The 13,521-nt window shown below is 36.8% G+C and overlaps 1 protein-coding gene and 1 long non-coding RNA gene across 2 annotated transcripts; both read right to left on the bottom strand.

The window, feature by feature from the left end:
* Positions 1–853: 853 nt before the first annotated feature.
* On the bottom strand, positions 854–7,674 carry LOC115422967 (tubulin alpha-8 chain-like). The gene is made up of 5 exons (XM_030139625.1): positions 7,541–7,674; positions 4,663–4,888; positions 3,861–4,009; positions 1,626–2,306; positions 854–1,527 (listed from the first exon to the last, which is right to left on the bottom strand). Exons 1-5 carry the CDS (start codon positions 7,541–7,543, stop codon positions 1,228–1,230), a joined length of 1,359 nt encoding a protein of 452 aa, XP_029995485.1. The 5' UTR covers positions 7,544–7,674; the 3' UTR covers positions 854–1,227.
* A 5,054-nt stretch (positions 7,675–12,728) lies between these two features.
* Positions 12,729–13,473, bottom strand: LOC115422735 (uncharacterized). Its single transcript, XR_003935870.1, has 2 exons — positions 12,999–13,473; positions 12,729–12,775 (listed from the first exon to the last, which is right to left on the bottom strand). It is a non-coding gene; the product is annotated as an uncharacterized LOC115422735 (long non-coding RNA).
* Positions 13,474–13,521: the final 48 nt, after the last annotated feature.

Genomic DNA, 13,521 nt, shown 5'->3' with positions numbered 1-13,521 from the left:
GACACTGGAGAATAAATGGAATAATGTGATTAGATGTGTTTTTTTGATGCTAGAAAGTTAAAGTTGGGACAACACAAATTACTGATGGGCTGTGGGACAACAAAGTAGGGCATACACAAGCTTTAAGGGGACGCATGTTGCAATCTGAATTGCACCGTGGATAATGATCAGCTTATAAATATTTCTATTGAAGCTGAGAGGGCTGGTGGAATCTGTTAATTGAATGTTGAAGAGGTTTTAGGGACGTGCCCACCTTCATAAGCATATATTAAATTGTATTATGCATAAATAATAAATGAAATCTGTTAAACAATCTTCTTCTTTGTAGACTGTCTTATGTTTACCTTGCGCGGATGAATATTTTCAGGTGACACCTTCGCGACTACCGGGACTCATTGTTTAAATGGCCACTGTGGACAGTTTTTGATTGGTTGATGTTTATAAAGGTTTTATAACATTTGATAATAATAATAAGCCAGAATATATTGACTCATCTGTCCAAACCAAACTCTACTCATGGAGACACTTCAGGGACATAAACTATATATACTATATATACTATAATCTATTTATCTGCATTATTTAATCAGTTAAATCTGTGTTTAATCAGTTTGAGGCAAGTTAATAGGTTATAATGTTAACAATGGTTACTTTTCTGCTGTTACGTCCTCAAGATGGATTCAACAATGATCTTGAGCTGGAGAAATGAAGGATTGGTGCATTTAACTTCATACTTTACATACTTTTTGTGGTTTCTTCTTCCCTTCACTGCATTCAAGACTGGACATTTTTATGACTATAAACTAAAGATATATATGTGTAATGAATATATATACAGGTGTACTTGTATATTTTGGTTGATTTTTATTAATAGGCTGCAATTATCAGTTTGCGTTAAGGTAAGTTTTGGGCATAGCTGCCTTTATTCAATAGAGTAGAGAGGAGATGCACACAGGATAAAAACATGAAGTTACAGTAAAATTCATATCATAGGTGATATGTTGTCAGCTTAACCTGATATTTACACACCGGTTTTATCATCACACATAACAATCCAAAAATAAACTTTACTGAACAGCACAATTCTAATTCATCTCAGAGACTGAGAGTATTTATCTCTTTATTTTACTCAAGTGTATGAAAACATGGCAGTAAAAATCAATGGTGAACTCTAATTTAGTAGATACACAGTGTAATTATGAAGTCAACATAGAGTTGTGTAGCCGTTCAATATTCTTGGCCGTCGTCATCGTCATCAAAGTCGGGGGTCATTTGACCCAACTCCTCGTAATCCTTTTCAAGACAGGCCAGGTCTTCTCTGGCCTCTGCAAACTCTCCCTCCTCCATGCCTTCGCCCACGTACCAGTGGACAAAGGCACGTTTCGCGTACATAAGGTCAAACTTGTGGTCAAGTCGAGCCCAGGCCTCTGCTATAGCAGTGGTGTTGCTTAGCATACACACAGACCTCTGGACTTTGGCCAGATCTCCTCCGGGAACTGCTGTTGGAGGCTGGTAATTAATGCCAACCTGTTGAGATAAAGAAAGTAAAAAGAATCTGTTTGTGAGAATATTCTTTATGTACTGTTATTGCACCTTCAACAGCTTCAGTTCATACTTGTTCTGACCTTGAAGCCAGTGGGGCACCAGTCGACAAACTGAATGGACCGTCTAGTCTTGATATTTGCAATGGCAGCATTGACGTCTTTAGGTACAACGTCACCTCGGTACAACAGGCAACACGCCATGTATTTGCCATGACGAGGATCACACTTTACCATCTGGTTGGTCGGCTCGAAGCAGGCACTTGTGATCTCAGACACAGTCAGCTGCTCGTGGTAAGCCTTCTCTGCAGAGATGATTGGTGAGTACGTAACCAGAGGGAAGTGGATACGTGGAAATGGCACCAAGTTGGTCTGGAACTCTGTCAGATCAACATTGAGGGCACCATCAAAACGAAGAGAGGCGGTGATTGAGGAGACAATCTGAGCAATCAGCCTGTTGAGGTTGATGTAACCAGGACTCTCGATGTCCATGTTACGACGACAGATATCGTAGATGGCCTCATTATCGACCATGAAGGCACAGTCAGAGTGCTCCAGGGTGGTGTGGGTGGTCAGGATGGCGTTGTAGGGCTCCACCACAGCAGTGGACACCTGAGGAGCTGGATACACTGCAAACTCTAGCTTGGACTTCTTACCAAAGTCCAGAGACAGACGTTCCATCAGCAGAGAGGTGAAACCAGAGCCTGTTCCACCTCCAAAGCTGTGAAAGACCAGGAACCCCTGCAGGCCTGTGCACTGGTCTGTCTGAGGGAAGGGAGAAATTAATTGTAGAGGCAGCATTTGTCAAAGAGAATAGTTTTTTTTTCTTACATGTCTGCTAAAACAAAGGTGAATAAACTGACACATCTCCACTGGAGGATCTCCCGTGACACATGAAGGTACAATGTGTAACATTCATTATACTCTTGTTATTAAGGACACTGGCCATTTAGTGAACTAAACTACAATCAGCCTCCTGTTGCTCCCACTGCTGCGCTCATTTGCTTTCATGTAGTTTGTGTTGTACTACAAGATCATTTGTCAACTCCAATTCCAAGTTAACAGAAGCTATTGTTAAACACTGTTGTTGATTGAGAGGAGAGACTGAAGCACTCAGCAGTGAGCAAAAATGTCACATCCTTTGGATAGAAGTCAGGCTACAGGCTGTGAGAGTAAGAGAGTGTCAGAGAAAATACAGAAGGACTTTATTTTTAAATGGTTGTTACAATTCATTCAGACATTGGAAATGAAAAAAGGTTTCTATAATTCCATTACATTGTTCCATACTGCAACTTTAAGTAACACAACAGACATGCAGCTGGAGCCTATTTTTCATGTAAGAGATTTCAGCACCACCTCCTGATAAGGCACCTTTATGTAGGGATTATAACATGGAACAAATTACTTAATTAAAGGTTAATAAAGTTTTTTCCCCCCACAGTATGGCAACCATCAAAAGGGATCTACAAAAGACTAATGGATAATTTGTTAGATAGAAAATGCTTTAACACATAGTAGAGGAAATCTTTGTGTGTTTGACTATTGGTAAAAGAAGACTTCATCCTGCTCATGAATTTATATCTGGTGGTTGCAGATAAAACAAATCTAGTCAAGCAAGTAAGCTAATGTTGCCTGCTGATGTACTGTATGATTTATTCAATAACAGAGAGCTTTGGAGTTTTGCATCTACAAGCGCTCAGTGTGGCCAAAAAAAGTCCCCACCTGGATCTAAGACCTTATCTAAGTATATAGATTAGATTCTTCAACTGGATGAATTACTGCTGAGATGTTTCAGATACAACATGTTCTTTAACTCAAACTGATGTAGTGAGTACTTCTCATCTCTTTAACAACCATCAGTTTGTTTCAGAGCATAAATATTGGACTGTGTTTAATGGAAACAGGTCATAGGGTTCAGTGAGTCCAGATCGACCCTGTTCCAGAGTGATGGGTGCATCAGGGTGAGAAGAGGATGACGTGATTACCCATCATGCCTAGTGCCCACAGTACAAGCCTGTGGGGGCAGTGTTATGATCTGGGGTTGATTCAGTTGGTCAGGTCGAGGTTTAGAAACAAATGGCCCCCAAAATTGTGGAAATAAACATGATATTGCATAAGCTTATTGTTACAATGCAACAGTGAAAGCATAATCAAAGCTACTGGCAATACGGATAAGGATAAATATTATAGTGTGTTATTTATGTGAATATACACATAAATAACACAAATAACAAAAATTTTATATTGCAAACATAAAATAATGTTTTCTCTTTAAAAAAAAAAAAAAAAAAATCAACAAAGTGCCTGTTTATTACTGACCATTTTACGAATACGCTCCATGACCCTGTCAATGATTTCCTTCCCGACTGTATAGTGTCCACGGGCATAGTTGTTGGCTGCATCCTCCTTTCCAGAGATCAGCTGCTCAGGATGGAAGAGCTCTCTGTATGTTCCAACCCTCACCTCATCTGAAAAGAACATGTTTATACATTTATAAATACAAATCACCTGAAAAGGTTTTAACTTTGACCGAAAGAGAAATTAAAGTTAAAGAATTAAAGGAAGTTAATCAAGTTTCTCTCTTTACAGGAATTCATTAATCTACATTTGATCCAAACACATGATATTGCACACATTTTTGCGGAAGTAAACGATTAATTTTATGAATTTTAACTTGAGTATAGGTATGAGAAATACTAATTTGAAGGAAAATTTTATCTGTATCAGTGATCTGGTCAAAATATAAAATAGTTCATTATCTAAAATAAACCCTAAAAAAACGGCCTTGGATTAAATTATATAACTAACATAAAAAATAAGTGTCAGTCAATATTTAATCTGAAAAACATTATTGGAAACCATGTTTTTTCCTGGCAAAAACAAATCCAGTATTTCTTTACACAACTTGCTCTTTACATAATACACATCAGTATCAAAGGGAAATTCAACACTGGACCTGTTGCCTGGATACCTGTATCCCTCTCCACAGTTACCTCCATAACCCATGTGGATGAAAATGCACTCACACAAGATGCATATGAACACACACAATAGGATAATTGAAACAGTAATAAAAACAGATAAGGAGGGTAAAAACAAATATGTATAAGAGACTACTTACCAACCACGGTGGGCTCCAGGTCAACATATATGGCTCTGGGAACATGACGTCCAGAGCTGCCAGTGTTAAAAAAAGTGTTGAATGGGTCCTCACGAGAGTTCGGTTCAGAAGGACTTTCCAGAAACACACCATCAGGACCGACACCGTGCTCCAGGCAGAAGAGCTCCCAGCAGGCGTTTCCGGTCTGAACACCTGCCTGGCCCACATGGATGGAGATGCATTCTCTCTGTGTGTGCAAACAAGAAAAAAAGAAGGAATAGCACAGCACATGGAAATGAAAACAGGTTATTTATCAGCTCCAACAAGGAAGTTACAAGTGGATTATGCAAAACTTTGATGAAACAAACAAAACAAACCTATTACATTTTGGAGCAGAGCCATAAAAATGGGTGGAGGCTGAAAGTGCTATTTACTTCTTTAACACTGAGAAGCTCCAGGCAGACTTTGAAATGAGACCGTTAAATAAATGATAATCATGCTCATGTCTTACTTTGAAATATATATATAAAATCTTGATTGGTCTATCACATTTAACAAAATAATGGCAAATGTCAAATAGAATTTCCAGAAAGCTTGACTTCAGATCTTAAAATGTCTTGTTTAGACTGATATTCAAGAGTCCTCAGTCAATTTAAAAGTGGAGGAAAGGAACAAGAAACTTAATGTACTGTGCACTTTTAATCCCCCTCGGCAAAATATAGTGTAAGATTCCTGTTGAAAGTTACTGCCCTATATTTTCAATTAGATTGTCTTTGTGTAAAACATATTACATACATATTCATATTTGAAAGTATTCAGATATTATAACTGCACAAGGCTGTTTCAAGCAAACATATCACCCCAACAAAGGGGTCGAGTCACCATTTGACACCATTTGACCTTGGAAAAGTAGGCCAAGGTAACCTATTTTCAATAGGCTTCAGCTCTATGCTAAGATGCATCCACAGTATAAATGTGGTGCAGACATCTCAGTGCATTCTTCAGATAATGTGATTACATCGTTGAATGGACAGACAGACGGACAGATTGACAAAACAATTACAATACCCCTTTGGCCAGATGTTGGCCAGGGGAGAAAAAATGAAATCACATCATCAAAATTTTAGTAATCTTAAGAAACGACTCAATCAGATTAATTGATCATCAAAATGTTTGCAGATTCATTTAACAGTTGACAACTAACCAATTAATGGAAAGGTCTGAAACAGTGTATTTTAGGTACAAAGTCAGAATTTATCAGATTTTACAATGAAAACATGTGCTTCTCCACAAAAAAACACTGCTCTGACTTTACTTCCAGCAGATTAAGATGTAAAGCAGGTCAGACTCAAAAATAACTAAAGGTGCATTGTATTGTTTGTTGTATTTGTGCTCTTCTCCAGTTCATAGGAGTAAACAATATGAGAAACTGTACAGACTCATACCGATACATTTCAAAGTGCTTCCAGCGGTCATGCTCCAACATGTCGAGAATGTCAGGTTTTGTTTGCCCTGGAGGAAAGACGTCCCCCAAGATGATTTTTAAGCTGTTGAGTGATGTTTGTAAGATCTGACTTGACTAAAGTTTGGAATATGAGCATTAATAAATGTCAAATTAAACCAATAGGAGACAGATTCATGTGGAGACTGAAGAGTTTTACAGTGAACTCTGCTTGAGGTCTTTCTACCTGCCTGTCGTACATTATCTAAACATCTGACTCTGAATATTTACCATTTGCATATGGAGAATAATCTTTGTTCTAAATGTTGCAAGTCCAGACACATTTTAAATACCACTCAGCTACTTTGTAGAGTTTTAGCTGATGAAAAAACATATCAGGCCTATCTTGGATTACTCAACTGACGGATTGTAACTTTAATTTAAGTATGACACGTAAATTACAAATTTGAGGTACTTGTATTTAAGTATTTTCATTTTATGCAACTTCTTCAGTGCACCTCAGATGGAGAATGTTGCACTTTTTACTGCACCACATTTGATTTTAGTTACTTTTCATTTTATAATTTCTCTCAAGTAAAAATCATATATCTCCAACTGGAATGATTTTTGTGATAAACTGAACGAAAATGAGAAAATTCTGCTCCTTCTTAAAACCTCTTAGGTTATGTGGAGATGCATTGTTACACAGATGGATTGTTGCAAAGGGCCTGTTTTTCTTTTGGAGCTCATGCAAAGTTCACATATATAGAATATGAGGCATTGCTGTAGATTTAACTATCCAGCAGGATATGAAGTAAACATGCGTAGCAGTAAAATGCAACATAATGAATCCAAAAATATCATATGAAGTCATGGAAAAAATTATTAGACCATCAAAAGTCTTCAAAAACAACCGTTATGCTATCAAGTACGAACTCCTGTGTGTACATGTGACTAAAACAGACAGAAAAGAAAACATGGAATGCCTAAAAGCACTGTTTTTGTCAGTACAATGCCAAAGTTATTGATGTAAGAACTGAAGTGATTTTGGTTATTATCAAGAAAACATGGAAAATGGCTAGATATCAGCTCTGAAATTAAACTCTTATGAGCTATTTTTGTTGTTATTATTATATTTGTTTAAACAAACGTACCTTTGGTTGTACCAGGCATTAAAATGAACAAGAAATGGAAGAAAACAAGGGGTGGTCTAATAATTTTTCCCGTAACTGTATATAATGGCAAAGCACAGATAGGCCTATAGACCATTTCACTGCACAATCCCTACTTTTATTGCACATTTTGCTGAAAATACTTAGGCTTTGAGAGCAGAACATGTACTTTTCTATTCTTCCACCTCTACTCGGTTCACCTTCACAACAGTAAAGTCAAAATGTGGTTACAAAGTTGGAACAATCCTATGATATGTGATCTAAATCTAAATCACAGCCCTCTTACCATGTCGTTCCAGATGTTTGGTTGTGGTGTATGAGGCTGTAGGACTCTAATGCATTAATACAGATCTAAAGAGAGCAGGAATCCTCCGCCGTGTCCCGGGACGATAAGGAGTCTCCTCCACCGCAGCTCCGCTCTGCGCCGCCCCGCCGCGGCTCACGCGCTTTATACGCGCGGACTAGTTGCGCCTCGGCGGAGTGTGACGGCCAGACCTGGAGCTGGAGGAAGAGGAGGAGGAGGGATGGGTTTTCCTCCAGTTTCTACTTCACCCAGTTGTTTTAGGATGTGTTTTTGCCTGTTGTTACTGGCACGACTCACAATAGAACCTTTCCAGGTAATTAGACATTTGTGCTCATCCTTCACATCTTACTCAGCAGCTTTTCATGACCTCTTGTCTTTCAAGATCACACATGTACACAGACTCATTAGACATATTTCTACATGCTCAAATGACGGAAAAATTTGGCCTATACCTACAATAAAAATGATCCTGTCAAGAAACAGGTAAGGCTACATAAAGCTCATTATGATAAGACACAGCAAGTGAAAAGAAATACTCTGCATTGAAGAAAAATGTGTTTTTCCACAGAAAGTTCACATCTATATCTGTACCTATAACAGGGGTCTCAAACTCATTTTCTTTCAGGGGTCACATTCAGCCCTATTTGATCTAAAGTGGGCCGGACTGGTAAATAATAGCATAATAACCTATAAATAATGACAACTCCAAATTTTTGTCTTTGTTTTAATGCAAACCCCCCAAAAAAATCCCCAAAACAACCCATTAACCCTTTCATGTATAGTGGTCACTACAGTGGACAGGTTTTCTACAGCTGTTCTCTTGTATATTCATGGGTTTTGTTGTTTTAGTTCCGTATGAGTCAACACAGTGGACACTTAAGCACCATCCATTAAACTGACATTCATACCATTACAGTAACTTTGCTGTTCCTAATAAACCTGATCTGCAGTAACATGTTAGAGTGTAAATCAATTGCTAATTGTTATTAGACTGTAATTGACAGTTTTCTTACACAAAATGCTTTTTTTTTCATATCATCTCCATGAAGTGAGTAATAACTAGTATTAGAGTATGTTAATATGTGAGAAAACATCAGCATTAAAAATGGTCTTATTTCATAGTTTTCACACAGTTTATCACTTTCTGATATTGCATTTTAAATACATGTTTCTTTGCTTCAAAAAATTAAACACATAGTGTCCAGCTGAGTGGGCATTTTTGTAACTCCATGAAAAACAGGTTCATTAAAAAAAATTCCATCACATTGTTTTTTTTTCATGCCTCAAGAAGAATAAAAACTCAGGAAAAAAAATCTTGACTAAGGTTCACATAATAATAGCATGAAAGGGTTAAATTCTGAAAATACTTACTTTTATAAACTATTCAGACAAAAAAGATGTGAATAATCTGAAAAAACTGAAATTTATAAGAAAAATAAATGCAATTTTAACAATATTATTCCTCAACTTATCATTTCTACATGTGCATTATGGAACCGAACTACAAAGACACTAAATACTTAGCAACAGGCAGAAAATTGTTAAAATTGTGCTTAATTTTCTTTAGACATTTAAGGTTGTTCATATTTGTTCAGGTTTTTCACATTTTATTTTTACAGGATAGTTTGTAAATGTAGATATTTTCATAATTTAATGTTATTTTTTGTGATAAAACAAAGACAAACATTTGAAGTTGTCATTATTTATAGACAATGTAATTTTTTTCACATCAAATCAAGAAGAAAATAAGGAGTCATTATTTTTTTGTAGGTTATTCTGCTGTTAGTATTTTACTGTAGATCATATTGCTTCTGAATATGGAACCTGAACTAAAATGAGTTCCACAGCCTTGACTGTGGAATTTTTGCTCTTTGCAAATTCATCCTACGGGCCAGATTGAAACCTTTGGCGGGCTGCATTTGGCCCCCGGGCCGCATGTTTGAGACCCCTGATCTATAACATCTTTATACAAACTTCACTCCTGTTTCCAGCTCTCCTGAAAGGGTCCCACATCACACTTTGACACTTAACACCTGATTTGACTCATTGTGATTCAAAATCTCTTTTGCAAGTTAGTCCTGGACAAGACAGCAGCAGCAGAAGTTACAGAAAATAGAAATTTCAGCCATAGATCCACGCTAGAAATGTACCGAAAACACAGAATAAAACTCAGTACTAAAATACAACAATGTTCCTAAACCCAATTCAACCAGTTATAAAAAGATCTACATCCAGAATGATCCTTTTCCCATTAATTTAAAAGGACTTTGAATGTGTTCAAAGACACCAGCTCCATCTAAAGATTCTTCCAGGCAGCGGAAATAGAAAACTAACACCAGATTATAAATGTCTGCACAGTTCATTCATCCAATCACAAACCTATACCAACTGTAATTAAAATAGCCTGTACAATTACATATAGGCATAAATAGATGTAATTTACAAGTCTGGAGATAGGGAATCTATAGTGAAATGGAGAAAATATTAACACAATTTAGGATTTAGTAACACAGAGCAGAGAGATGTGTAAAACATGCAAAATGAAGATCACATTGTTTTGTATTTTTAGGCTGGTTTCTGTCTGAGATGTACATAACACATTACAAAAGAAGTACCAAGCATGAAGACTCATTGAAATTGCAATATTGTTGACACTTACTGTAATGGGACATTGTCACCATATTTTTCCAAGTAAGTATTTGTAATTTCACAAATCCTGCCGTCTATTCCAAGCCTTTACCAGAGTACAACTACAATTAATAAACATAATAAAACACATATTCTCCAGTTAATGTAAACAGCCGGGCCAAAGAAAAGTCCCACACTCTAAAATTTGGTCTGACAACTTGATTACGGCATGCACTGTGGTTTCAGTAAGTTTATACACCATGTTTTTTCCATCATTTTTTGGAAACATTGTGTTGCTGAACCTAGACCTGACCAACTGAAACAACCCCAGATCATAGCACTACCTCCAGAGGATTGTACTTCAGACATGAGGCATGATGGGTAATCTCTTCATCCTCCTCCTTCTCACCTTGATGCGCCCATCACTCAGGAACAGGGTCAATGTGAACTCATCAGACCACACTGAAACACAGTCTAATCAGCTTTGTGTCAAACTGGTAGTTACTTAAGAAACAGGAAGCGACTCAGTGCATCATTTAAGGAACATGTTGCAGCTGAAACATGAATCACTACAGTAATTATCCAGCAGAAGGATCTGAACTTTTTATTGACTTCAATGCAGGTGAGGACATTTGTTTTTGTTCGGACTGTGTATTAGCTTCCTGCTTTCAATAATGTTTTGAGACTATGGTAGCGAAACTCCTATTGCACTGTTCTAACATTTTATTACCCCCCCCCCAAAGGGGAGGTAAGGCGTATTGTTTTTGCTTTGGTTTGTTTGTTTACACTCTAGCAGCAAATCTATTGGTTGAATTCATACCAATTTGGTTTATATAGATTGCCAGTGACCCAGAATAGATCTCATTACATTTTGGGAAAAATAAGTCAAAGTTACAATTTTTTTAATGAATTTTTAAAATCTTTTTTTCCCCCCATTTACTTATAATGGGGGAAATTACAAACGTTTGTGGCAGCAAAACTTTTGGGGGAATTCATAGCAAATTTGGTTTATAGAATTCCAGTGACCCATAATAGATGTCATTACATTTTGGGAACAGTAGGTCAAAGTAAATTTTTTTAATGAATTTTTGAAATCTTTTTTTTTTCTCCCCATTTTCCTTATAATGGGTGAAATTTCACATGTAGTGGCAAAACTATTGGTTCAATTCATACCAAATTGAATTATAGATTGCCAGTGACCCAGAATAGATGTCATTACATTTTGGAAACAGTAGGTCAAAGTTCAAATTTTTTAATGAATTTTTAAAATCTTTCCATTTATTTATAATGGGCAAAATATGTGCGAGGGGCAGGTGTTATTATACATATATAATTATATATATATATTATATTTATTTATTTATTTATTATGTAAAATTTTTTTAAAAAAATGTACATTTATACATCAGATTTCTAAATCTTCCACTAGAGAGAACCTGTAAAGTGACGTATTGTAATGTGACAGTGTTTTGAGGTAGATCTAGTAGCTCTGAGACATTCCTTTAAAGTAAAACTCATTTTCTCATGAATTCTCAAAATTTCACATTATGGCCCAAGACTGTATGTTGGAAACTACAGCCAACCAGCATTTCTGACCTAATTTATCTTTATTAGTGATAAAACGTTAAAAAGTCAAAGTTTCACTACTTGTATTCTGGATGTATTTTGCTTGTAAACCAATGCTGCAGAACGTTTTCCAGCATTTTCCTAAGGTTTGTGGAAAGCTTAGATGCTGTGATGGCTTCGTTGTTGTTATTTCAGTATCATTTTTAGAAATAAGAAACGTACAGCAAGCCTGGTCACTGAGGAAGGCAACATGAATTCCAGTTGTAAGAAAAATTGATAAAACCACAACTTTTAAAAATGTTATTTTCACTAATATATGCATTTATATATCTTGCTAATTACCAGCAGTTTCACGGCCATAAAATCACTCAGTGCACTTAAGTTATAAAATGGCAGGGAAAACTCTGTATTCTATAATTTGTGAAAAGTTTAACCCATCTCTCCTTTTACAGTGCTATGCATTAACTTATTTCATCAGCTCTTTCTTTGGAAACAGTTAACAAGCATCTGTGATTGCCCAGTTCAGCGTTGAAGACACTGCTTTACTTTGTCAAAAGTCAAAGACCTGCAGGAGAAACTACTGAAAGATCTTACAGCAGCAAAATAAAAAATACATTTTTAATAGGAGCATCACCTGCATAAGATTTACCATCAACTCCTTGATATTTCTGCAGTACTCGGAGACTCAAAAAGAAAACTACCCCGCAGCATTCTGTGTTCTTCCAGTAGCTTGTTATTTATTTTTCACTGTTTCTCTGTTAAAATGGACACATGAGGTTGTACAGAGACACATTTACTGGTGAAATGTGGTGAGTGGCTTCATGATTCCTCACATTTACTTTTTGGAACACCTGTTGTCTTGCAGGATGAGTCAGACGCTGCCGACTCAGATGCCACCGTATGAAACAGGTCTGCAGCGCTTTGACTCCCTGCTCCCCTTACACAGACTGAGATGATGCACCACAGATACCACATGTCAGTTCTTATAGTTTATTTACTTCCCAGGCGACAGTGATGACATGTCTGAATTCATAAGCTGAGGAAACAACAGATCACATGCACCTCATACTTATTACTTTGTGGTTTTTGATTTTGCCATTAGATGGAAAAATAAAAAACAGTTTATTCAGTCATTTTCTAAAACAATATTAATCTCTAAATATATTCTGAGCGCAACAATAAGTATTAAACTTTCTTTAATAATAAAGTGATTTGATTCTAAATGCACTGGTTATAGGAAGGATACAAAAAGGGGGAAGTATTGACCCATTTATGACTTGCAAATGCCAAATGAGTAAACCCGATAATAAGCGACGTAACTATCATCAAAGTCAAATGGGAGGCAACATGAATGTTCACTGTTGATGTAGGCCAAAGTTATAAGGCATATAGCAGCAACTGGAGACTACATCTGCTCCATTTTCTCTGTTTTCTTTGATAAGTAGAAATATATTGCACTTTGAAGACAAACTGAAAAAATAATCTCACAGGTAATGACAGCAACATGTACCACTGAAGAGAGTCATGCAAGTGGTGATACTTTTTTTCTTACCACGGTGAAGCTGAATCTCTGTAGCACAGTCTGAGTGGTGATGACTTAACCATCCAGGAGAGGAGGCAGCTCACTCTGCTGCAGTCAAAGAGTTTTTAAAATTTTTTTTACCTCAAGAGTACCCATTTGCATACCAGCAAACAACACTCCCTTTGTGGCTCTGGTTTAGTGGCATTTGTATCAAAGTCTAGCTGCCTGTCCTCTTCTGTGTCGCAGA

The sequence above is a fragment of the Sphaeramia orbicularis genome, chromosome 7, assembly GCF_902148855.1.
Source record: "Sphaeramia orbicularis chromosome 7, fSphaOr1.1, whole genome shotgun sequence".
Taxonomy (NCBI): Eukaryota; Metazoa; Chordata; class Actinopteri; order Kurtiformes; family Apogonidae; genus Sphaeramia; species Sphaeramia orbicularis.
Note: the sequence above shows the minus strand (reverse complement) of the source record. Positions and strands in the feature narration are given on the sequence as shown.